Source organism: Myxocyprinus asiaticus, chromosome 18 (genome assembly GCF_019703515.2).
Source record: "Myxocyprinus asiaticus isolate MX2 ecotype Aquarium Trade chromosome 18, UBuf_Myxa_2, whole genome shotgun sequence".
NCBI classification, from domain to species: Eukaryota; Metazoa; Chordata; class Actinopteri; order Cypriniformes; family Catostomidae; genus Myxocyprinus; species Myxocyprinus asiaticus.
In genome coordinates, this window is record NC_059361.1 from 35,524,270 (window position 1) to 35,550,650 (window position 26,381).

A 26,381-nucleotide genomic window follows, 5' to 3' on the forward strand; every position below is an offset into this window, starting at 1 on the left:
TCATCTATCCATATTCTTTTTTTTCAAATACTTTAACCATCTGGTTCTTTTTAAGGGAATTGTTTGGCAGTTCATTACAAACTGCAAATGATTATGATTTGTCTTTACTTGCTCAATAAGACAAAATTTGTGAAGTCTCAAATGCCTGTATGTTCACAGTCTCTGTCAAGTTTCCCTATATGCATTCTCTCTTTCACACACTTGAATCCTTTTGAAATCAGTCCTTGAGAAAACTCCAAATATGGGGATGTTTTTAACTTCTTTCTTATAGATACAGCATCAAAAGCCTGAATTTGTACTTTAGGAAACTTAACGGACCAGAGAAAAAAAAAAGAGGTATTAATAACTCTTGCAAGCCCATCCCACCACATTCTCCACAAGTGAGTCACACTGTAAACCAGCTTGCAATGGAGCTATGGGTGGACTGCCTCTGTTTCTCATTTGTGTTTCTTTCCATGGACAAATTAAGGAAAGAAATAGGGAGAACCGAGGAGGTATCACCACACAAACACACACAATGATGCTTTCACATGCAGTGGGATTGCATAAGGAAAGAGGAAATATTGTGCGCATATGCATTAAGTATGATGTGAGAAAAGTTAACAGAGCGTCCAGAATGAGGCTGACCTAGAAAGTAAGTGAGAGAACAGAGGAATGGGTGGTTGTACTGGAAGATAGAAAATGGTGGTATAAGCTTTTGGCATGGAGGACTGTGACTCATTGTTTATCTGGCCTGTCACTGAGCAACTGTAAAGCATATGTGTACAGAAGGCCACAGCCTTTTGTGCCTGTTTGTGTGCCTCTCTTTCATATAACTCTCTGGAAAAATTCAAGATTCAAAAGGTTCTTTCAATAAAACGCATAATATGGATTGCAACTTTTCTTTATCAAAGGGTCAGTGAAAAGATGGGCTTAAACTTCAGAAAATGTTGTTTGGCTATCTCAGGAGGTCAATGTAAACATTCAATTAAAAAAAGAATATGTTTATGCATTTATAGTTTGCAACTTTTGCAATCCTGTTACAAAAACTCGTCTAAATACAGTTTAAAACTTTGATACTTGTAATTGAATTCTTTTCTTGAAATTAACAGTAGATAAAAAATTAAGAATAAATATAATAATGGAGGGTTTTATGGAGTTAGAGGTTTATTCTAAAATGAGTCCTCATTAAGGGCAATGATTTTAGTGCCTTGAATCAATAAAAAAAAGAAATGTTAAACCAATTTGTTCCATATTTGTGGAAATTGCCAAAATTCTCTCTTTTTTTTTTTTTTTTTTTTTTTTTGATCGGCATTTTGTAAGTATATTCAGTGTTAACTCTGTGTATACTTTGTAAAAAGGTCTGTTCAAACCAGTAAGAAGCAGTCAATGGGTCTTTATTAAGCTCAGTATATTTACTGTGTTAACATTGGTTTACTGAAGCAGTCAGTGAAACTGTTTACAGTAGTCAGTAAGAAATTTCCACATTTTGTTTCCTTTAACATGTATGATTTTATATTTATATAAATTCTGTGACATTTGATCATAGTGTGAATAGAGCTCATTCAATACAAAATAAGAGGAAGAAAACAACAACAACAACAACAACAACAAAATAACATACAGTATATTCACTTTTCCATTTCAAAGGCAAAGGGAGAAACATGCTAGAAAATGTATTTATTCCAAAAAAAAAAAAAAAAACAAAAAAAAAAAAAAAGAAAGGCAGGTCAGCAGTCAAAAGAGTTTTAGAGTTGAAGGCTTGCCTAAACTTCACATTCTGATATTTATTTAACTACAAAATAAAAGCTGCATGGAAAAGCCATGTAAGGTATGTAATGCTGTGCCTACAGATTTCAACACTGAATGAGGCAAATTAATGAAAATTATCTACAAAAGTCAGTTTGTAATTTCTCAGGTCAGGAGCCACAACATGTTATAAAATTAGTCATGTGTGTAGCATTTCTATAGTTCATTTCATACTGACGTGTAATGTTCCCGTCAAAAATATAAATGGCTGACACATGCTACATTCCTTCCAAATGACTGAGACCAATCTTTGGTTTATCTCAGTGTTCTTTGGCTTCCAGCTGAGAATCTTTGAAATTTTGAGCAAGAATACAAATTAAGACTTATGTCTTTAAGATTATGTGTTACAAAATGGCAAAACTGCACCAAAAAAAAAAAAAAGGAAAAAGATACAGCAGCTGCTGTGGACCAGAATGGAGTTCAGAGCGTGCAGGAGGTGTGGACAATGGAATCAGTTGAAGCCTTGTCGGCCCTGTGCATTCTTGCTTTGTCTAAGCATCAGAGCCTTTTTGTCGGCGCTTGGATGGTGGCACTAGACGGGCGGGCAACTCAGGGGGCAACCCATGGCCCTCCAGTTTCACTTCAATCAGGTGGCTGGCCAAGGCAAACTCCTCATCATCCAGCATGCCATCGCGGTCCACATCCGAGAGCTTCCAGATGCGGCCCAGCACTGAGTTAGGCAGCCGTGTGCTCACCATCCAATCTTTGGCTTTGGTGCCACTCAGTTTGCCCTCGTTTGGTGACAGGTTGTAGAAGATCTCATCATACTTGGGCTTATCCTTTGTTACAATCCATTCCTCATCTTCCTCACCCACCTCGCCATTTTCATCTGCGTTCTCGCCAAAGGGGTCGCCTTCCACAAAGGGTCCAGCACGGGTTCCCAAGAAGGCCCCGCCTTGGACCCCATGTTGGAAACCACCCTCTATTTCTTCCTGCCTGAGAAGTGGCATCAGTTTGGCAATATCAATGGACATTAGCTCATCCAGCATTGCTATAAGGTTAGGTTTCAGGGCTTTGAATTTGGTGAAGTCATGTGCCATTAGTTGCTCCTAAATGATAAAAAGAAAGCCAATAAGTGGTAATTTGACACCCTTTATCAAGCAAGAAAAGTGCAGTAGTGTTTTAATGTCAAAGCAAGGACCAGGTGGTTACAACACTAACCTGCATCTTAGCACAATCAGGAAAGTCTCCAGGGGAGATATGATGCTGTAGCTGGATCTTGGAGAAGATGACTGGGAGCTGGTAGATCAGGTTCTTTTTTTTATTGTCCTTCCTGAAGACAGAAGGCATCTCCTGCTTCAAGTAACTGATGATATGGGCATGTACCTATGAGTAAAGCACACATTTCAGATGTTTTCCATGGGTCTGTTGAATAATAGCCTAGCAAATGAACAAAAAAATCTCTACAATACAAGATTGGCGTAATTGTTGATTGTTAGCATTCGAGTTATCTTACCTTCCACCATAGTTCCAACACAACATCATCAATGATATACTACATGGACAAAAGTATGTGGACACCCAAACATATGTGTTTAATGAACATTTAATTTCGAAACCATGTATTAATCCCTTCCTTTGCTTCTATAACAGCTTCCACTATTCAGGGAAGGCTTTCCACTAATTGTTGAATCATTGCTGTGGCAATTTGCTCTAATTCAGACACAAGAGTATCAGTGAGGTCATGCACTGATGACCTTGACCAGTAGGGCCTGGCTCACACTTGGCTTTCCAATTCATCCCAAAGGTGTTCATTGGGGTTCAGGTCTGGGTTTTTTATTTTTATTTTTATTTTAGACCACTCAAGTTCTTCCACACCAGACTCAGTAAATAATTTCTTTTCAACCTCACTTAGTGCAAAGGGGCATTGCCATACTGGAACAGAAATGGTCCTTCCCCAAATGGAAGCATCAAATTCTCTAGAATGTCATTGTATGCTGTAACATCAAGAACTCTTTTCAGTGGAACTACGCAATAGCCAAACATGATAATAAGAAGCGTGGGTCCACATACTGTCCTTTTGGCCATGTAGTGTATATGAACTCTTTTGATAACTTACCCTCACAAGACGAGCCCTCTTGACAAGGTCATTAAGTTTGCGCAGGGCTGCGTTGCGAGGCAGATTCTGGATATCAGTGAACAGATCTTCCTCCTCCAACTCAAATAACTTGCGGTTATCATTCACCATAAGAGGCTCAGACCAGAAGGACCCGATGTAGACTCTCAGAACTTCAGGAGTACCAAACACTTTCCCAAGAGACCACATCAAAGCTCCGTACACTCGCATGAGCTGCTGGGTATCAACCATATCAGCCTTGTTCAGCACAACACGGAGTTTGTCTTCATTGCCCCTTAGGGCCCCGATGGCCTCTGAGAATTCATCTGAGATCTCCAGTTTGTGGGCATCAAAGAGGAGGATGATCCGGTCCACGCGCTCAGCAAACCAGCGGAGAACCGCTGGGAAGTCATATCCTACCATAAAGAAGCAGGAAGTAGAAGACCATCATGTTTTATTGAACCGATAGGTACAAGACTGTGTACTTAAATTAAACTCTGAGTCTATGAAGTACTCATCCCATGATGAATTGCAAATAGCATATTCAAATGTAAAACTTACACTGTGAACTGTAAAACTTCTTACTGACTTAAGTCTTTTAAGTTTATTGCAAAATATTTAAACAGAAATATACAGTATATGTTGTTTGAGAGTGCAAGGAGGCTGATTTGACTGCATCATTCGCAATACTTTATGAGATTGGGTGGCAACTGCTGAGCTATTTTGGTGCATTTCCTGTTTCAATGATAAAGCAACTTCTCTGATTGGTGGAGGTCTCTTTAGGATTATGGGTAGTGTAGTTCTTCACCAGGAATTCAGCAATTCAACACAAGTTGAATTACACTTTTGGCTTAAACAGAGGCATACACAATTGCTTAACAATCTTGGAGCTCATAGTAGGTATGTCTTGAAAGGTTTGTACATTATTGCTTTGAATGGGAGTGAATGAATGGGATTTTAATTGAAGGACCCTTCTGTTGTGCTCTAATTAGACTATTTCCATATATTGAGATCATTATAGTTGTGTAACAATTTTATAGGAGAATATGGGAAAACAGTGTGTAAAAAAAAAAAGTATACTAAAATAGTTTGGATTAAGTTGACCTTCTCTCTCCATTACTCCAAACCCTCCTACATCCTCCAATAATTGTCATGCCTTTACATTCCTTCCCTTTCCTCTCCCTGTCACACCTTAATGGCTCACTCTCCCACTCTGTGCGTCACATTTGTTTCAACTGCTCTAAGGCAGGAAAATATGTGAGGAAGAGCAGACATCAACCAGAGAGGTCCAACACTGATAAGCTAAGATTACTCAACAATGTTCTTTGTGGGAGAACCTAAATATTTTACATATAGCTATTCACTCCGAAACAGGTCTCAGATCAGTATTGACCTTTGATTTACAACAGCACCAATTAGGATCCAATATCTATTATTTCTTGGGGGTTGTTCTGGCTCTAACTTATTTTTAACTTTTTTTTCAGTGGATTCAGGCTGGTAGTTCAGATTCGTCTGATTTAGAATTAAAATTGTTTGATGGACACATTGTAACAACTATTGTCATGCACAAACTCTATGATTTCAGGAAGACTAATAATCATTAGAGAAAATAAGAGAACTTTCCAAATGGTCTGATAGAGTCACATTACTATACCTACATTTTTTAAACAAATATTTTTTATGTGGCTTGTTGTACTTACTGGTGAAATAAACAACTATGCACTACAACAATGACTTTCATTCACTTTCACAAAAATACGTGTCCTGAAGTGCACGAGTTGATACAAGTCGAAAGGAAATAATACATACATTTTAACAGAAGAATTAATGTAAGTGCTTTTATAAAATTAGAAGCTTCATATTTCTGCCTTTAAACTAGTGTTGGGTTCGAGTCCACCTTAGTCGAGTCCGAGTAAATTCCGAGTCTTTAAACAATCCAAAAGGTCCAAAAGGGGCCGAGTTGGACTCAAGACCGAGTCCATAACAGGTCGAGTCCGAGTTGAGTCCGAATGAATCTGTTCAAGAATCTGAATTAAAATTGTAACCATAAATTCAACATCAATATTTTAAGCTTATTTTAACCTTCACAACTAATAAAAACAATTTGTCAATATAAATGCAAAAAACAAATTATTAGTATCCTGCTGAACAAATTTCAAAGTGGTTTAAGAATGAAAGCATATGCTTTAGGTGTATGAAGACAAAACTCTCCTTCAACACACTACTTATTGCATTCTATTGACATTTCAATTATTTGTAGGTTTTTTTCCCTCCACTCAAACATAGACTAAAGAAAGTGAAAGCTGCATTAGTAATTATAACCAGAGTTATTATTATTTTCAATTTGTCCATTCAATTTAGTTTAGCTTTATCTAAAATTATGGGTGAAATACATTTAATGTGTTTAATACATTTAATATTAAAACATTTAATAATGCCCATAAAATTAAATACAACAACATAAAATAAAAACAGAAGAGATCAGATACCATTAAAAACATATTTATATACTACAGTACTACACTTCACACTTTTCAGTCCTCCTGCCGTATCTAAGTGTAGCCTACTTAATGTCAACATCAAATATTTGACAAACTCACCTTGGGCTTACATTTCTTTTCACATTATATTTAGTTGGATAATAGGTGAATAGAGACTTCTCCCCTCACTTGTGTTCTTCATTGTATTTTCTGACTTTTTTGCCATTGAAACGCAAGTGCCAGCTTTACAGGTAACACACAGAGGTTGCGCTACAATTATGTGATGGACTGAGTTGTACAATTTCCACCATGGTATATTTCATCCGTCATATTAGTTTAAATGTCCCTGATACGTTGTAAATTTGATTTTGTCTCGATATAGTCAACATTTTCAGTTAGAAATGACTTTGCGTAGTAATTGTGAGTCTGATAAAACGTGTTCTATTTAATCATTTGCAGAGTTGGGGAACGTACTTTTTAAAGTGTACTTACGATATTGATATTTCTGGATGAGAGCGACACAGCACACTTGGCGAATGGCGATCTCTTTCCCGCATACACATACAGCACGGGCGCATGTGCGAGAGAGCTGAAAAGTACTTTCTGCTGCTTTCTGCCAGAATAATCACACGTAAGGACATATACGCGTGAAAACTGATGCGATGTATCAAATACACAGAATGTATGATAGTACTAACTGTAGAGAGCACATCAATATGAAGCCAATACAAAGCCAAATCCCGGACATTTAGAGGCAATTTTGAAATCCCGGCTGGATGCTTTTTTCAGGTCTGAAAAAGAGGTCATGTCTGGGGAAAAGAGGACATATGGTCACCCTATGTTACATTATTTTTTGTTTGTTTGTTTTTCATTGCATCACAAATGCCATGGACTCAGCAGACTCTGAAACAAATCCCATGTCAGAAAGGCTCGAGTCCGAGTCAAGTCTGAGTAAAAATGCATCCAAGTCCATGACAAGTCCAAGTCCATTAAAATTGGACTCGTGTACCCCAACTCTAATTTAAACCCTCTAAAAATTAGTGAAATCGGAAACAGTAGGTTGAATTTTCTTTAGCTAAAATCGGTCTGTGCTTACAGAAATTTTAAACACAGCCCCAGTGGAAAAAGCCGTAAGTCTTATTGGGTGTATGGGTATGTGTAAGTTCCATTTTCAGGGTGAAATCTGCAGCAAAGTTGCCACTCGTTATTTTCACATGCAAATTAGCTTTTGATTTGCCACAAAGGTTTGCCAAAAGTTTGCAACTCTTTGCCCTTAGTGGTGAACCTCCAACAAACCTCTGGCAGCAATGGACAATTTGCTGCAAGTTTGTGGCAAATTTGCCATGAACTCTCAATTTTCGTAAGGGCAGTGAAGTAAAAATTTAATGTTAGAGAAAAAAATGCAAACTTCGAATTGTGCTCGTCAGTGCAAATGTGATTATTTCCTTCTTTCAATGCTGGATCAAAACCTGGGTCTTCCACACTGCTGACACAATGTGCTTCACAAAAGTGAAAGTAAACAAACTTAAAGTGATACAAAAATGTCTGATGAGAGATGACACTTGTCAGTGAGTTGGCATAATGTGGCCGATCCTAGGGTCTTGGAACTCTCGGAAACAGATCATTGATCAAAGTAAGCAAGAGTTTTATTGTGTTTAAGTTTTAGGTAAAGAATAAACCTTCCACCTACAACTAGAAATTCTCAGGCCCTAAAATGTGTACGTGAGAGCTGTGAGTTATCTCAATGTTTGTTCTAGCAGAAAATAATAACATTCAGCCTGGTCTCGATGACATTCAACATTAAGAAGTTACAGTCTCTTCTTTCTCATAAGATGCAATATTTTCTTTTTCCTTCTTTGCATTTCTCAGTCTCTCCTATTGTCTATTCTCTCCTATAGCCTTTATCTAAATCGATTACAAGAATTGTTGGAGTGATGGAGCCAGGTGATCGGGTGAATTGATCAGTCACCCTCTGGCCCCAGGTCAAAAAGAAGAAAAGACCTGTTGGATTTACAATTACCTTTGACCCATATTTGCAGACAAACTGAGACTTCGTGGTTCCAGCTAATTAATGGTATGTGTCTAAATAACAACATCTGCATAAATTAACAGTTCACGATATTTGGATAGTTTCCGGAAATACATTTTATGTTTAACCCAGAAGCCTGTAAGCCTGTAAAGATGACATCAACTCATTTGCATATGCCTATAATTATGGTTGTTTCGAGTTAGTTCGAGTTTAGAGCCTCAACTTATTTTCTGTTTCTGTCTGAAACGCGGAGAACTTTGTCTTCAGTTAACTCTTTCTCTATTGACTGAAACTTCAACTTTGACTCCTGGTCTTCATTGTTCAAACTGGTCTCTTTACTGGGTATAACTCTATTCCCCTTCAACATACACCATCTTATTGTAAAGTGTTACTGTGAGAAGAATGGATGCTCCCCCTCAATCCCTTCTCTAGAGGTTCTCACCTCGGCTAACTCTCTGTTTGGCCCCGGACAGGATGCCTGGAGTGTCAATGATGCTGATGCTTTCCAGGACCTGATTGGGCAGTTGAGCACACTGGAATCTGATGGAAAAGAGATTAAAGAGTTTAAAGAGATTTTGTATTGCATTCAGTGAACAAACAAAATTCTCATTATTGTGGTTAGATGGGAAGTCGAGTACTGCCTGTAAAGCTTCTTTGACCTAAATTAAAGTAGGTTCCAAAAGTCTGAAACCACAAGTGAAAATGCTTTTTTCTTTTTTAATTGAAACCTTTTTAATACAAATTATGTTACCATCTTAACAATTTGAGTGAAAAGTTGAATTGAAAAAATTTGCACAAATTTCCTTAGTATTTGGTATGTCCCCTTTTTTGCTTTAATGGCAGCATGCATTTGTGTTGGCATAGACTCCACAACCAAATGACCCATGTTATCCAGCATGATTTGAGAATGTTCCAAAGAGAATATTGTGTGCTTCAGTGGGAGCAAGGAAATCTGACCTTTCGCACAAAGGATTTAACATAACCAATGTCACAAATTTGCTTATTTGGTTAGTGACCTGCAAATAGTGCAGAATTTCATACATTTCTTATTTATTTTACATCATAATGTCTCTCTAAAACTTTTTATTTTTAGGTTTAAATTTGATTTTAAATCCCAAATTGTCAATGTGGTCTCAGTCTTTTGGACCCCTCTGTAAGTTATAAAAATTCAGCATTGCACATTTCGTTTGTGAACTGGCAGCTGTTTTGTGATATATATTATTCACATCTTATACACAAAGTGGTTGCCATGTGATACTGTATCTTAAAAGGGCACAACGTCATTATTGAACATTCAAGAGCTCTTTAGTTAAAACAAATGTCCCCCTGAGAAAAGCTGAAAGATTTTTTCAGTGCTTCTATCACAACTGCTTTACTATATGTGATCTAACAAGGAGACTTCTAGCGTCACTCCTCCCTGGCTGGTCCATTGTGTGGAAGTGCTGCTTGAAACACACAGTGCTTCCTGAGGGAAAATTACCATTGCTGCCAAAATCAAACAATACCTACCACTAATGATCTGTGCCACAGAAAAACACAGCCACTTCCTGCTGTAAATTAGTTTAACGAGTGGAATGTTTCCCTGGACAGGAAGTCAGAGAAAAGACATTCTCAAAACATGTTTGCAAAAATACACCCTGAGAGACCAGAGGAAAACTGATATGAGGGAGACTCTTCGGAAAGTGTGGCACTCAAAACAGCACCTCCTCTGGTGTTGATAGACACCTTCGACCTAATTATGTTGAAATTCTCTTTGCCAGGTTAAGAGGACTCGACTTGAGCAATGACATGGACTTGAACTTTAGCTTTGTTTGCTCCCACTATTGCCTTGGCTCAACCCACTCTCTACCACTTTCTTCTCCAAACGAATCTTGCTTGCTAAGGCAAGCATCACTATTTTTATTGGTTCATACTTGGGATCCCTAACTAGAGTTATGCGATTGCCTGGCAGACCATACACTGGGCGAACAAATAACATGGACTTCTACAACCCAAGACATATTTGGGTATTTCTCCAACTTAGGGTACTTTCATGTCTCAAAGGTTAATTTTTATTAAAACGAACAGATTTCTTTTTGTTATATGAAGGTCTCATTAAAACTGAATTGGAAACTTTTTTACCAGGCCTATTTTTGGTACTTTTCATATGCCTTTTATGTATGGATTTTACAGTTTTAGCCTTGTCCCAGACCCAGACTTTTAATATTACACTATACAAATCGAAATACAAAAACTATGATAATCTAAACAAAGAGTGAAATAAACAAACCATTTTTTCATACCAATATTTAGGCCTATTGTGTAAAAAATATTTCTATCCATTTTTTTCAAAAATTAAAACTGTCCCACAGTTGTGGTGTCATTTCCACCACACCAAACAATTTTGCCCCTAATATAATATATTACAATGTAATATAATATACAACAAAAGTGTCAGTGAAAAGCATGCATGAGATTAAAAAAACAATCAAAAAATGAAGTAAACAAAGAAAATTCAAGGTAAATTTCAGTGCTTTTAGCTGCAATTTTGCAAAAAGTGTGAAACTATGACTTAACTGTGTGCATTTAGGATAAATAAAATGTATGAAATAAGTCATAGCAAGACAAAAGAGTCTGCCATTTTATTTTAATTAAAAGTTAAAAATGTAATTTCCACCACAATTCTATTAAACACAAAACAGAATTTGAGTTGTGGTGAAAATGACACTGTAGTGGGACCTTTTTTATATGATAAAATGACCAAAATGATATAATCTCCTGTGGTGCGTGTACATAACTGTTGGACATTGTTTGTTGACAAATTACAAATATTGGAGTGTAAAAAATAATTTTCTTTCTAGAAATCCACAGTGTTAAAATTGACAAAGTTGAAGAAACACACATCTATGGACCAAAATATCATTGAGGCTTGGGGTCCAGCCAACCAACCACATAACAACATCCTAAAAACTACTCAGAACACCTTAGCAACCACATAGCAATACTTTAGGAACCACAAACAACACCCTAGAATCGTAGAAACCACATTATCTTAAGAAAATGTAAAAAAATCTAGTTTGGTTTTGTGAAAACAAACTCTCAACAAGTCGGGACTTCTTGCCTCCTTCTCTTTAACCTCTGATGAACTCTAACCCCTTCAAAGCATCTCACGTCATGGCTCCCCTTTAGGCGCATAAGCGCTCATTACTCTCTCTGTGATATCTCTCCATTCCACAGTTTTTCCACAAATAAGGAAAGTTCCTCATCCCTCAGAAAGTTGGCACAGATGCTTGAAATTCCATAGAGCAAGAACTAACACACTGTTTCTCTGTTATCTTCCCTGCTTGCCCAGTGTAAGCAAGTGGATCAGTTGACACATTCTCTCACATAAACCACACTGCTCTGAATCGCCCTCATTGAATCTTGTGTCGTAAATAGCGGCCCAGTGTAACATCAGCATTTATCTATTCACCTGTTGAGGAAGGTGTTTCCGAAGGGATTAAGCTTGCGAAAGGGTTTGTTGGGATCCACTATAAGGGCATTTCCAGGAATGAGCCCCTCCACATCTCCGTGCATGATAGCAGTGAAGCAGTCGGTGGTAGGCTCTGGCCCTATGCGACTCCCTGGCACCTCCTGTTCCAGCAAATACCTGTGTTGACAGAACAAAGCCATGGTTACCATTACTTACCATTAATAACATGGTATATTTACTGTATATGTGCTTTGATCTCGAAACACTGTGGAACATTTCAGTTTAAAGTGCCCATTCCATCAGATTTTTTATTTTTGTGGCTTTTAGTCTGTTAGCTTTGAGGCTATGCCAGTGCACTCCTTAAATTTGATGCAATACAATTTTAGCATGTAAACACATTTAACATTTACAGTCTTTCTCTGAACAAACTGACCAAAAATATTGGTGATTCATCTTGACCTCACGTGTATATACAAATTTATGTCCAATAAAATGTTCTCTAGAATTAGAGCATTCCCTCCCCTAATTTATAAATACCACCTTCCTCCGAATAACAATTGCAAGTAGCAAAGTTCCGGAATTAAAAATCCCATTAATGTTCCCCATAGGCAAATTGAGTTGTAACGATAACCTATAAACCTCTTAAGACTACCGTGAGTTTCGAGGTTGTTAATCAATGGTATTTGCTTCTGTTCAAGCCATCAGTCCATGTTATTTCATCTCCATTTAAAAAAAAAAATCGTGTTTAATAGCGAAATTCCTGGTTAAGAACTACACTACCCATGATCCACTAGAGATCTAAACAAGCACAACGATGCAATCAAGTCGGTCTCCCTACATTCTCAAACTACTTATATATCTGTATATTTCTAAATATTTTACAATAAACTAAGTATATTGATACCAACAACTTTAAAATCAATCATTTTTTTTCTGTTGATTTAATTTGACTACATCTTTTGCTATGCTTCATGGGATTGTAGTTCATTACCTTATTGAAGTGGTTAAGTACACAGTCTCATATCTTTGTGTCTTTGTCTTATATGAAGGACTTTATGAAATCCCTACCGAAGAAATAAATGGAAAAACTATTTACGGAACCAAGACGGCTTAAAAAGTGTGCAGTTAATAAATACACAAACCACATGAACAAAAATACATGAACAAAGGGCAGATAACTGTGTTCGTTGAGCCATTTCATGGGGACTTTAAGTAAATACAATTCTTTCCATTCAATTAATGACCTAAAAATCAATCCTTGAATTGAATAGTGGGCTCAGTCCAACATTAAATAAGAGAAAAAGTGCAGAGATGTCACACACAGTACCACCACAATTCATCTGGTGTTATTACTTTTAGAATAACGCACACGCACAATGGTCTGTAACACCAACTCCCAAGTTCCTAAATCATGAGTGGACTAGTACCACTTCTAGGCATGTTTAATCTCCTGTCAAACACATCTCTGCTGTAAAACCCTGAAAAAGACCTGGAGTCATTGGATTCTATGATTTATACAGAGTCTTACTTGATGAAGGTAGTCTTTCCAGTAGAGTACTGGCCAACCACTAGCACCATGGGTTTGTTGTCGAAGTCAGCGTCCTCCAGACTCGGTGAGTGGAAGTCATGGAAGCCATAGTACTGCTCCAGCGGCAGAAGCTTCTTTCTGTAGAGTGACTTGAGGCCCTCAGTGACTGTCCTGATCACCTCAGGGGCCTTCTTGACATTCTTCCGTCCCCAGCGTGACATTGTGTGACTACTCAAAGTTTCCTTTGCAGTTAATTTATGGCTTTGTTTTGGACTATTTATGTGTCCTCTGGGATGGCTGTGAAGATTCACTTTTTTGTTTTTACTGTATTTATATAAAGGACCAAATGTTCTGGCTTCAAGGTTTGGAGTGTTTGGCTATGGAGTGATGTTTGCAAACTATAGTGTACAATTATTTGTATATAACTTTAAATCCCTGGCCTTCTCCTTGTTTAATATGTGACCTTGTATGATTCTTACATTTACCTGGAAAAAAGGGGAGAAATGGAAAAAGAAAATGTAAAGCAACATCTTCAAATGTTTTTAGCTCGCTGAGCTGAATAAAACCTGCTTTTTTGGTCAGAAAGACTTGTTCGCATAAAAAATTGGTTAGCTTTTCCTTTACCTGCAAATAAAGTACCTTAAGAGACTCTTTTTCAGCCCACAGGGTAAATACAGTGTATTGTCCATGCTTGTCTGGAAAAAGTTGGTGCTCGTTTTGGAAACACTTACGCACACCCAACTCTGGGTCCACAAACACACACTCATAACTTATGTTCGTATACTAAAAAGAGTGAGGCATGTTTTCCAGCAGCGGCTCTTAGTGGAAAGTTCAGTGAATAAAGGATTACGATGTGCATAGGGCTGAATACACCAGCAATGTGTAAAAGACAAGAAGCATTTCAATGGTCTTTGTTGAATGCTGACAGGATTTCACAGTAATTTCTCCTAATGCGTGATTTGGCTCGGAGTAGATTTGAAACACTCCCTACTGATGCAACACACTTATACAGAGGATTGACTTAGAATCAAAGCGAAGTTAATGCAGAACTTTATACCCCCATTTTGTTCTAATATATCTCCTTTTGTGTTCCACAGTAGTAAGTCTTTGGAACAAGAAAGTAAATAAATGATTGAATTTTCATTTTTGCCTGAACTAATATAGTATCATTAATATTTGGTGAAACAGGAAAGTTTAGATTATTCCAGAGAGGCATGTTTCTCAAGGTAAGGCTGTGCAAATCCTCAGGGCCTGTAGTAGCAAGTTAAAAGTCTTCTCAAAATAAAAGAGCAACTTGTGCACAGCTGCCTTGGCAAAAGGATCATGGTTGGGAATTTACTTTATGTAAGAGGGCTCACATGTTGCGTAGGAGATGGAAAATGCCTTGTGGCATCCTTCACCACAATTGCAACACAGAGTCATCTTCTTGGAATAAGGGAGCCTTGAATGCCAGTTAATTTCTGAAACTATTTCAGATCTAATGCAACACTGCAGTATGTGTTGGCAATAGGAGGAAATGGCAGAGGCAATTTGCTCAATGTTTAAGTCTTTTCTCCATATAAATACATACAAAAAATATATTAACTTTTTAGAATTATTTATGATGATTCTCATATTGTTTATGTTCAATGACGCATGTTATGTAAGTGTTCTGCAATCATTGCCATTTAGGGGAATAGAAGATCTGCTACATTTTCATATTATCAAAAAGTGTAATACACAACATGCACACATAGCAGAAGTATTTTCCAGGACAAAACATATTGATTTTCCACTTACCTAGAGGATTTCAGCAGAAAATCTGGATGAAGTTCTTGCACAGTTGAAGAACCCTAAACACTGAACTCTTAAGTGATCGCTTTGACAGTTGAGTCTCTCCTGACCACTCTCTCCAGCCCCTGGAGGTGTTCCTACAAGTGAGAATGTACCTTAGAAGGAAGATACCCAAGTTGCACCAGTTCAAGTGCTTCAAATAACTGTTACCTTCCAGTTCTTTTAAGTATGTCAGATGAGGTCTTGATCTGATCTAACTGTGCTGCTTTTCCTTTCAGCTCTGAGGCATGCAATACAAGTACTACCTCCCTCTGCTTCCCTGCCTAGGTTTCTCTCAACACCTCTTCTTCACTGCCTGACACAGAAGCAGGGGAAAGCCCTGGAAGGCTGGTAGGTTTTAGGCGAGTGATGACAATGGGTTTCAACCAGGGTGGGGACGGGGGGCGAGAACGCCAGTGCATCAACACATCAAGGTGGAGTCAAGCATTTTATAGGGAGTGTCATTTATTTACATAAAGAACTGCCTGCAAACATGAGGGTGTGGCGTTGCTCATCTTTCAGCAAGCATTGCACCATGGGACGACATGTTGTATTACACGCTTTCTTTAGCTTTTGTTGATGTAAGAGATCTGTTTACAGCTCAGACGTTCACATAACCTCTGATGAAAGCATTACAGACCACTTCTCTGAGGCTTGGAAAACGGTTTACATTCTGCTCTCATGGGCTTCTCTGACTTGGACCCTCAAAGCTCTATTAACTGGTGCCACCCACTGGCCATTAAATGCATTACATACAATCAAGTAAAATAACTAAGGTCTCAGTGTTTACAGGCTTTGTTCACACAGCACCAAATTAAGATTAGTTTTTTCACATCTGATCTTTAGGACAGAGTGTCTGCCCTGTCATTCTGGAAGTAATGAAATCAGATCCGTTTGCTACAGCGCATTTACATGCATGTTCTTAAACGTATTCTGCTTGAGCTGACAATGTGTAAGGTCATGTAAATGCCTTAAATGGTTTTCCTTTATAGGGGCAAGGTCACAAATGGTTTAAACTAGGGGTGGGCGATATGAACAAAATCTTATATTACAATATGTGTAATTTTATATAATGATAACGATATATATCACAATATAGTATAACGTTTTCAGGAAAATCAATAAAAATTGGTTTATAAATAAAATAACCATATTGTAATGCCTATTTCTGGAACTCCAGTCAGTGAATTAAGTACTTTATAAATTAAAACTACTTCCTCTTTATTTGTAACAAGACAATGTCAAAGTAAATAAATAAAAATTAACCTTACCAAAATGCAAAATATAACAATATGCCACATTTCAGTTTCAAATTTTGTTGACCAATATTATTAATATGATTATTATTACTATTATTATTATTATTATAAACTTTGCTCAAGAAACTTAAGATCTTCTCAAAGCAATGCAACAAAGAAAATAAAACAAAAAAATCAAATAAATATAACTTCTTGCTAAATAAATATATAAATGTTCGAATTAATGCAGTGTTCATCTTTTGGCTTTCATAATATTCTTTTGCGTGCTTCATTTTGAGGAGGTAAAACAGATTGCATGTATTATGAGTGATTATCGTTGTGAGAACCGCAGATGTCGCACCTGTTTTAGTAACAAGCTCCTCTTCATTTTCTTGACCTGTTTGGGAGTCTCACCATTCTGTGGAGATTTCGTTCCCCATTTGGGGATTCAAGCGCACTTTGGAGCTCCAGAGACAGCGCACGCCACAATCACGTGAAACATTCGGGTGTCAGATGAGAAGAATATTTAGCACTTTTAAAGCACCAAACACCCAATGATGGTCATTTCATTTGCCTGGACGGCTGCAGAAAAATGTTCCGTAAAAACTCCATCCATGTTTCTTCAATTCTCTCAGTCTCATGTGAAGCCCTGCCCACTGATAGATAAACCCATGCTGCACACATGTAGAGTTGTGCTCAAAAGTTTGCATACCCTGGCAGAAATTGTGAAATTTTGGCACTGATTTTGAAAATATGACTGATCATGCAAAAAAAGTCTTTTATTTAAGGATAGTGATCATATGAAGCCATTTATCATCACATAGGTGTTTGGCTCTTTTTTAAATCAATGATAACAGAAATCACCCAAATGGCCCTGATCAAAAGTTTACATACCCTTGAATGTTTGGCCTTGTTACAGACACACAAGGTGACACACACAGGTTTAAATGACAATTAAAGGTTAATTTCTCACACCTGTGGCTTTTTAAATTGCATTTAGTGTCTGTGTATAAATAGTCAATGAGTTTGTTAGCTCTCACATGGATGTACTGAGCAGGCTAGATACTGAGCCATGGGGAGCAGAAAAGAACTGTCAAAAGACCTGCGTAACAAGGTAATGGAACTTTATAAAGATGGAAAAGGATATAAAAAGATATCCAAAGCCTTGAAAATGCCAGTCAGTACTGTTCAATCACTTATTAAGAAGTGGAAAATTCGGGGATCTCTTGATACCAAGCCAAGGTCAGGTAGACCAAGAAAGATTTCAGCCACAACTGGCAGAAGAATTGTTCGGGATACAAAGAAAAACCCACAGGTAACCTCAGGAGAAATACAGGCTGCTCTGGAAAAAGACGGTGTGGTTGTTTCAAGGAGCACAATACGACAATACTTGAACAAAAATGAGCTGCATGGTTGAGTTGCCAGAAAGAAGCCTTTACTGTGCCAATGCCACAAATGACAACACCTTGACACGCCTCACGGCTTCTGGCACACTGTAATTTGCAGTGATGAGACAAAAATAGAGCTTTATAGTCACAACCATAAGCGCGATGTTTGGAGAGGGGTCAACAAGGCCTATAGGGAAAAGAATACCATCCCCACTGGGAAGCATGGTGGTGGCTCACTGATGTTTTGGGGGGGTGTGAGCTCTAAAGGCATGGGGGAATCTTGTGAAAATTGATGGCAAGTTGAATGTAGCATGTTATCAGAAAATACTGGCAGACAATTTGCATTCTTCTGCACGAAAGCTGCGGATGGGACGCTCTTGGACTTTCCAGCATGACAATGACCCTAAGCACAAGGCCAAGCTGACCCTCCAGTGGTTACAGCAGAAAAAGTTGAAGGTTCTGAAGTGGCCATCACAGTCTCCTGACCTTAATATCATCGAGCCACTCTGGGGAGATCTCAAATGTGCGGTTCATGTAAGACGACCAAAGACTTTGCATGACCTGGAGGCATTTTGCCAAGACGAATGGGCAGCTATACCACCTGCAAGAATTTGGGGCCTCATAGACAACTATTACAAAAGACTGCACGCTGTCATTGATGCTAAAGCGGGCAATACACAGTATTAAGAACTAAGGGTATGCAGACTTTTGAACAGGGGTCATTTCATTTTTTTCTTTGTTGCCATGTTTTGTTTTATGATTGTGCCATTCTGTTATAACCTACAGTTGAATATGAATTCCATTAGAAATAAAAGAAATGTGTTTTGCCTGCTCACTCATGTTTTCTTTAAAAATGGTATATATATTACCAATTCTCCAAGGGTATGCAAATTTTTGAGCACAACTGTATATACATATCGCAATATGCACGATATAGCACAATCTCTATCGGTTGAAACTTTATATCGTCGCCACGATATATATCGTCATATCACCCAACCCTAGTTTAAGCAAAAAAAAAAAAAGAAGAGCAGCACAGGAAGATTGAGTGTTACATGAACACAAATATGCAGAAAACTACCAAAAATATGCTTGTTCAAAAAAATCTGACAACGCAGCACAACATAAGATCAGATGATTCTCTATTGATGCCAAAACATAAACAGTCAAGCACACAACACTTGTGCACATTGGATAAGCCGGTAAGAAAAGCTGGTATAGGTGTTTACCTGCAATGCAAAATTAAGGTAATGAGCAAGACCGTTGATGACCTTAACCGATAAAGGAAAATGGTTTAAACCAGTCATATAATTCACATGTTCTTACTGGTGTAGTGCCGAATTTTGATTCCCTAGTATCCTTTCTCCAATAAAAAATGTTTATTGTTTCAAAAATACACAACAGAGAAAAAGACAACACATACACATCAAATCAACATTTAACCCCCACTAATATCCCTCCCCAATCACCAACCCCACCCTCACCCCCAACGAACACCCCTGTGGTCACATATAACACACACACAAAATAAAAAAAGTTAAAAAAAAAATATATATATATATATATATATATATATATATATATATATATATATATATATATAATAAACATACATAATTAAATTAAACTTCTCTCTCCACATCCCCTTCCCGAGAGTCCCCCAAAAACGCCAGATAAATTCCCCACTTCCTAACAAACAAGTCCCCAAACCCCAGCCTTCTACTTGCCACCTCCTAGAAAGCTGCCACCCTTCCCATCTCTGCACACCACTCCGGAAACGAGGGCGCTCCATACGACTTCCATCCCCTTAAAATAATTTGTCTGCCAATACTGGTCAGAACCCACTTTTTTATGTGTTTATCCCCCAAATTTATGTCCGCCCCATCACCCAAAATACAGAGTCTGGGGAAAAGTAAAATTTGAGTGCCCAAAACGTCACACACATACAACTCTGAACCTTCAACCAAAATTCTTGGATCTTAACACACACTCAAAAAACATGGGTTGTGTCTCCATCTTCTGATTGGCATCGCCAGCAGGTGGGTGTGTCTTTAAGACCAAGCCTATACAATCTAGAGGGGGTCCAATAGAATCTATGTAAAATCTTGAATTGCATAAGGCACACCCTTGCATCTCTAGATACATACTTTAAGTTTTTTAGAATCCTTGCCCACACTCCCTCCTCCAATACCAAGTTTAAAGGTGCTATATGTAATTTTTTTACTGTACTAAATCATAAAATGACCATAATATGTCATTTGAGAATTAGGAAACATGCTAAGTTGAAATACTGACTTCTCAGATAACAATGCTACAGCCAGTATATTTTACTTTGAAGTTTCCATTCCTGGCCGGAATTTCTATTTATGTTTTAGCCTGTGTGATTCCGCCCACTGCCCACTCACCACTAGTATTTTGACACCATGAAGTTGCCAGATTTGAACAAGTTTGCAGGCAAACAACACTGCATGCTGCAGCCATGTGCATCCTCATTCTGACAACCCGCCTGAGCTTCGAGTTTGGGGCGGGGCAGACAACTCTCCAATATTTTGAATTTGAACTGCAGTACTCATTTCAAATGCTTGTTGTCAATCTTACATATAGCACCTTTAAATCTTTCTCCCATAATCTCTTGATAGAAGTTAAAGCTCCGAACCCCAGACTCTGAATTAGCAGGGAGTAATACACTGATGCCTCATGACCTTTTCCAAAAGCAGTAATCACCTCTCCCAGAGTATCTGCCGCTTTAGGGGTGTGTGTGCTACTTCCAAAAACAACACAGAGCAGGTGGCACAGCTGTTAATACCCGTAGAGATCTGAGATCTAGGAATCCGAAAATGTTGAACCAAATTTTCAAAAGATCTCAACATTCCACTTTCATATAGGTCACCGAGTGTAGTAACCCCCCTCACAATCCACTCTGACCAGCAGAAAGGGGACTTATTAATACATAATTTTGGGTTCAGCCATATGCTTGAGGTAACATTTAAATAAATGTCTGAATTAAACACTCTGGACACTTTTGTCCATACCGAGTGCAAATGCAAGATAACAGGGTGTAACTTAACTTCTCCAATTAGTTTGATAGAAAGGCTTTGCAATGGCAAAATAGGGGCAAGAACTTCCTGTTCAATACAAAACAAGGGAGGGGCCCTCTCAGGTGAAAGTGACCAATGAGCCAAATGTCTGAGACCGAATGCATAATAATAAAACAAAAATCTTGGCCATACCAAATTAAAGACTATGCTATCAAATTGCTTGAAATAAGTGAGGGGGACATCTACAGGGAGAGACTGTAACAGGTAGTTACATTTTGGAAAACAATTCATTTTAATAACATTAACCTTCCCAATCATAGATAAATGTAATGAAGCACACCTAGCCACATCGCTCAAAAAACTTTTTATTAAGGGGTCAAAACTAACTCTAACTAAATCAGACAAATTTGCTGGGAATAAAATGCCCAAATACTTAATGCCCCGTTTGAGCTACTGGAAGGTGCCCGGCTGGAAAGCCATTACTCGGCAGTACGCTGTCAGAGCCAAAGCTTCGGATTTAGACCAACTGACTCTGTATCCTGAGAACTTAGAAAAGGAATTAATAATTCTATAGAGGCAAGGCACAGATCTAATGGGGTCAGAGACAAATAATAAAAAATCATCTGCGTAAAGCAAAAGCTTATGTGCCACACCTCCCACCACCACCCTTGGAAAATCATCTTCCCTTCTTATCGTGGCTGATAATGGTTCCAGGGCAAGACAGAACAATAATGGGGAAAGAGGGCAACCTTGCCGGATGCTCCTATCCAGAATAAAATAATCTGAAATTAATACATTTGTTTGTACCGCCGCTACTGGTTGTCTATAAAGTAACTTAATCCAACCAATAAATGTACTCCCGAACCCATATATTTCCAAAATCCTAAAAAGATAATCCCATTCTACCATATCAAATGCCTTTTCGGCGTCAAGTGAGATGGCAGCGACCGGAGTCTGATCATTCGCTACTGACCACATAATATTGATGAAATGCCTAATGTTATCAGAACAGCTGCAGCCCTGAATAAATCCCACCTGATCTGTATGTATGAGATGTCATAACTTCATCGGTTAGCCAGAATTTTTGACAATATTTTTACGTCTAGCTGGATCAGGGAAATTGGACGGTAACTCTTACACTCACTTGGATCTTTGTCCTTTTTAAGAATCAGACTGATCCAGGCTTGAGTCATGGTTGGCAGAAGCTTTCCATTCTTTAATGATTCCATATAAACTTCTAACAAAAGTGGAGCCAATTCTGTAGCATAAGATCTAAAAAACTCAGCGGCAAAGCCATCTGGCCCTGGAAACTTGCCTGTAGGCAAGGTCTTAATTACCTCGCCAAGCTCCTCCAAAGTTATCTCAGAATCAAAAGAACTGTTTTGCTCAGTCGTCAGTTTAGGGACTTCTAATGGTTCCAGATAGTTTCTATTGTCTTCATCAGTGGACGAAGACATGGAACTATAGAGATGAATATAGAATTCTTTAAAAGCATTATTAATATCAATGGCTGAGGTAAATATTTAATCACCAGCAGATTTCGGTGGTAGAAGGGAGTGGTAGAAAAAGACTCTTTGTATCTAGCCAAAAGCTTCCCGGTTTTGTCCCCCGACTCAAAATATGACCGTCTTGCCCTGAATAGCCAAAACTCCACCTTCCGCGACAAAATAGTATTATATCTGTATTTCAATCGGGTCAATTCTCTGAGGCCATCAGACGACATTCGGCGTTTCAGCTCAGCCTCGGCACTTTTAATATTCCCTTCCAACTCCATGAGTTCTCGTGCTTTGTATTTTTTGGTGAATGAGGCATACCCACCCCTAAGAACCGCCTTGAGTGCCTCCCAAGCCACACCCACAGAGGATACTGAGGACCAGTTGGTCTCCATACAGACATTGATTTCAGCCTTTAGCATTTGTTGGAATTCAGGATTTTGCAAAAGGGATACATTAAAGCGCCAACTATATGATTTCTTTTTCTCTGTATGTGGCAACACCTCTAAACTCTCCAGGGCGTGATCTGTGACTAATATATTTCCAACTGAACAATCAGCAACAGATGAAATGAGGGATTTAGGTATAAAAAAAAAAATCTATTCTTGAATAAAACTGATGAAAAAAAATGTATAGTCCCTACCAGATGGGTTCAAATGTCTCCAGATATCTGTAAGACCAATATTTTTACACATCCTGTGAAGTGTCACTGCTGCTTTAGGGGGCTTACAACACTTTTGCTTCACTATGATCAAGGACTGAGTCCATCAAAAGATTAAAGTCTCCTCCCAATATTATATCATGAGGGATGCCAGCAGCTTGCAACTTCCCTTCAAGGTCTATAAAAAAGCCCTGATCATCAGCATAAGGTGTGTAAATATTAGCCAAAATCAAACTATGCCACTGAATTTCTGCTAAAACAATAATGAATATTCCTAATTTATCTTTAATCTGTTTGAGACATTTGAATTATAGATGCTTACTTATCAATGTAAAGACTCCCCTGCTCTTACTTGAGCTAGCACTAAAGAAAACATGTCCAGCTTCCTGAGGGGAAAGATGCGTTTCTTGAAGAAACACTATATCATATTTCTTATGTTTAAGGAAATAAATAACCTTCCTTCTTTTTATGGGGTGCCCCAACCCATTCATATTCCACGTGGAGAGAGACAATCCACTCATATTAACATCTGACATTTTGACATATTAGAAAAAATAGATTGTGTCAAAAATACAATTATAATGACCGCATTCCATCATTAATGCAACAGTTAAACCCCGAACTTCCTCCAGAACCAAACAAACAGAAAAAAGAAAAACGTCCGCGCACGACAGCGCCAACCGGCATCCATCCCTCTACACTCAAACAGTGCACGTATGCCTACGAGAGCCCCCGCGACAATTTTGCCATCAGATTGCTCAAGTCCGCTGCTTCTATACAAATTTGTGTAGACAGAATTACACAACAGAAAATAATCTATAAAACAAACTCCAGGCAATAGAAGGCATAAGCACAAAGAACGTGTAGATTCATCCACATAACTGTTCCGAAGGTGTGTTCCTCCACAAAACAAACTCCAGCCACTAGGCAGAACCAACACAAAAAGAAACAAAAAGGCGCCCAGTTTCCTCAGACAGACAAGTGAATGTTCAGTGAGTCAGGCTCACTTGGCTGTTACATGAGTGGAACAGATGCCCTAATCACTTCAATGTTTTACAAGAAATATTCCACAGAACAAACTCCACCCAATAGGAGGCATAAGCACAAAGAACGTGCAGATTCATCCACAAACTGTCCCGAAGGAGTGTTATTCCATAAAATAAACTCCAGCCGCTAGGCTGAACCAGCACAAAAATAAACAAAGGCGGCGCTCAGTTTCCTCGGACAGTCAAGTGAATGTTCAGTGAGTCAGGCCCACTCGACTGCATCGAGAGCATTGCTCAATGACTTACTCCATTGACTTTATGAAGGACATCGCTTGTGGTGGGCATGTAAATATTTTGCGGTCGTCCTTAGTATCTGTTCTCAATTTGGCCAGGAACATCAGTGCAAAAGCGGCCTTCCGTTGATGTAAGAGTTTCTTTCATTCCTTGTATCGATCAAATTTCTCTCTTGTCCAATTCACAAAGTCTGGGAACAAGAAAATGTTGTGGTTCTTCCAAGAAAGCCTTCCTTTACTCCTCGCCTCACGTAACACGAGATCTTTATCGGATGATCTCAGAAATTTGGCCAGAATTGATCGGGGCCTGTCTCCCTCCGCGGATCTCCAAGCCGGAACTCTTTGAGCTCACTCGATTTCAACATATCTTGGCCTTCCTTGTCCTCAGGAATTCTAACAATTCTGACATTGTTTCACTGGTTACGATTCTCAAGGTCTTTCAACTTTTCCAAAACATGCTCCAAGTCTATCTCGGTTGCTAGCGGGTTAGCAACTAATTCCCTCTCCGATGACTCCAGATAATCGACCCGTTTCTCAACATCCGACACTCTTGTATCCATCTCAGTGAATTTGGTCTCCATGGCAGTGATCGATCGATGTATTACAGCAAGATCCTCCAAGTCAGCAACGACCCTCGCCAGCATTGCCGACATGTTCAACAGTTGACGCTGAATCTCTTTCACCGCACTGTCCAAACTGAGTCCCTGGACTGCGGCCTTGTCAGGGGTATCAGCTTGAGCACGCGTCTTTTAATGTCTCCAGAGCCCGAGAATTTTGAATTCTTTGACATATTGTCTTCCTAGAAAAGTCAAGAATCAGAATGTATCGAATCTCACCTTTTTATGTCATAAACCGGTGAGATTCGATACACTCTGATTCTTGACTAGCAAAGTGCGCAGAGCTCGCCGATCACACGTCCACCACTCACATGGCGCCACACGACTCCCCGATTCCCTAGTATCCTTATGTTTAGGGGTAGGTGTAGGAATGGGCTTTAGAGATAAGGGCCTGGCTTATCCAGTGTGTGCAAGTGTTGTGCACATACCTCCTTACATTTCGAGATGAAAATAGGAATAATGAGTATTTCATATTCGATTTCAAATCTTACATAAATGCAGGGTTCTTATGTTGGCTTTCTTAAATAAGATGATTTTTGATAGTTTTCAGTGTGTGCGTGTAAACGTGCTCAGTGTTGAGAATATCCAGTGAATCTACATCAGTTGCCATATTAATGATATATCATCATGATGCAAAGACAATTTCTTTTACAACAACTGAGAGTAGCTGTCAGTCTGACTGAAGGTGGGGTGATTGTTTGAGCATCTAGCTGTTAAAATACAGGACCATAGGCATCCCAAATGGGACATATTCATTTCTGTCAAAATACGGGACATTCCAGCTGATACGGGACAGTTGTCAACCCTAAGCGAATGCCACATGTTCACTATTGTTCAATGTACACTGACAGTCAAAAGTTTGGAATAATGTACAGATTTTGCTGTTTCGGAAGGAAATTGTGGCATTCAACTGATCACAAAGTATAGTCAGGACATTACTGATGTAACAAACCACACCATCACTATTTGAAAAAGTCATGTTTGATCAAATCTAGACAGGCCCCATTTCCAGCAGCCATCACTCCAACACCTTATCCTCGAGTAATCATGCTAAATTGCTAATTTGGTACTATGAAATCACTTGCCATTATATCAAACAGTTGAAAGCTATTTGGTTCATTAAATGAAGCTTATCACTGTCTTTGTGTTTGTTTTTGAGTTGCCACAGTATGCAATAGACTGGCATGTCTTAAGGTCAATATTAGGTCAAAAATGGCAAAAAAAAGAAACTTTCTCTAGAAACTCATCAGTCAGTCATTGTTTTGAGGAATGAAGGATATACAATGATTTAAACTGTATGAAAAGATTTCATACAAAGGTGTACATTACAGTCTTCAAAGACAAAGGACAACTAGCTCTAACAAGGATAGAAAGAGATGTGTAAGGCCCAGATACAACTAAACAAGAGGATAAGTACATCAGAGACTCTAGTTTGAGAAATAGACACCTCACATGTCCTCAGCTGACAGCTTCATTGAATTCTACCCGCTCAACACCAGTTTCACGTACAACAGTAAAGAGAA

At 38.5% G+C, this 26,381-nt stretch overlaps 1 protein-coding gene across 1 annotated transcript; it reads right to left on the reverse strand.

The window, feature by feature from the left end:
• Nucleotides 1–1,355: 1,355 nt before the first annotated feature.
• LOC127456232 (EH domain-containing protein 2-like) lies at nt 1,356–15,525 on the reverse strand. The gene is made up of 8 exons (XM_051724619.1): nt 15,316–15,525; nt 15,112–15,242; nt 13,333–13,817; nt 11,805–11,981; nt 8,796–8,893; nt 3,848–4,260; nt 2,950–3,114; nt 1,356–2,837 (listed from the first exon to the last, which is right to left on the reverse strand). Exons 3-8 carry the CDS (start codon nt 13,551–13,553, stop codon nt 2,280–2,282), a joined length of 1,632 nt encoding a protein of 543 aa, XP_051580579.1. The 5' UTR covers nt 13,554–13,817; nt 15,112–15,242; nt 15,316–15,525; the 3' UTR covers nt 1,356–2,279.
• Nucleotides 15,526–26,381: the final 10,856 nt, after the last annotated feature.

What these genes read in the sequence shown, in the direction of transcription:
- LOC127456232 (XM_051724619.1), bottom strand. Translation starts at nt 13,553, where the DNA reads ATGTCACGCTGGGGACGGAAGAATGTCAAGAAGGCCCCTGAGGTGATC. An exon ending in GGAAAGACTACCTTCATCAA is followed by an intron (nt 11,982 to 13,332) that starts GTAAGACTCTGT and finishes CTGTCAACACAG; the next exon opens with GTATTTGCTGGAACAGGAGG. An exon ending in CTGATTGTGCTAAGATGCAG is followed by an intron (nt 2,838 to 2,949) that starts GTTAGTGTTGTA and finishes TTTATCATTTAG; the next exon opens with GAGCAACTAATGGCACATGA.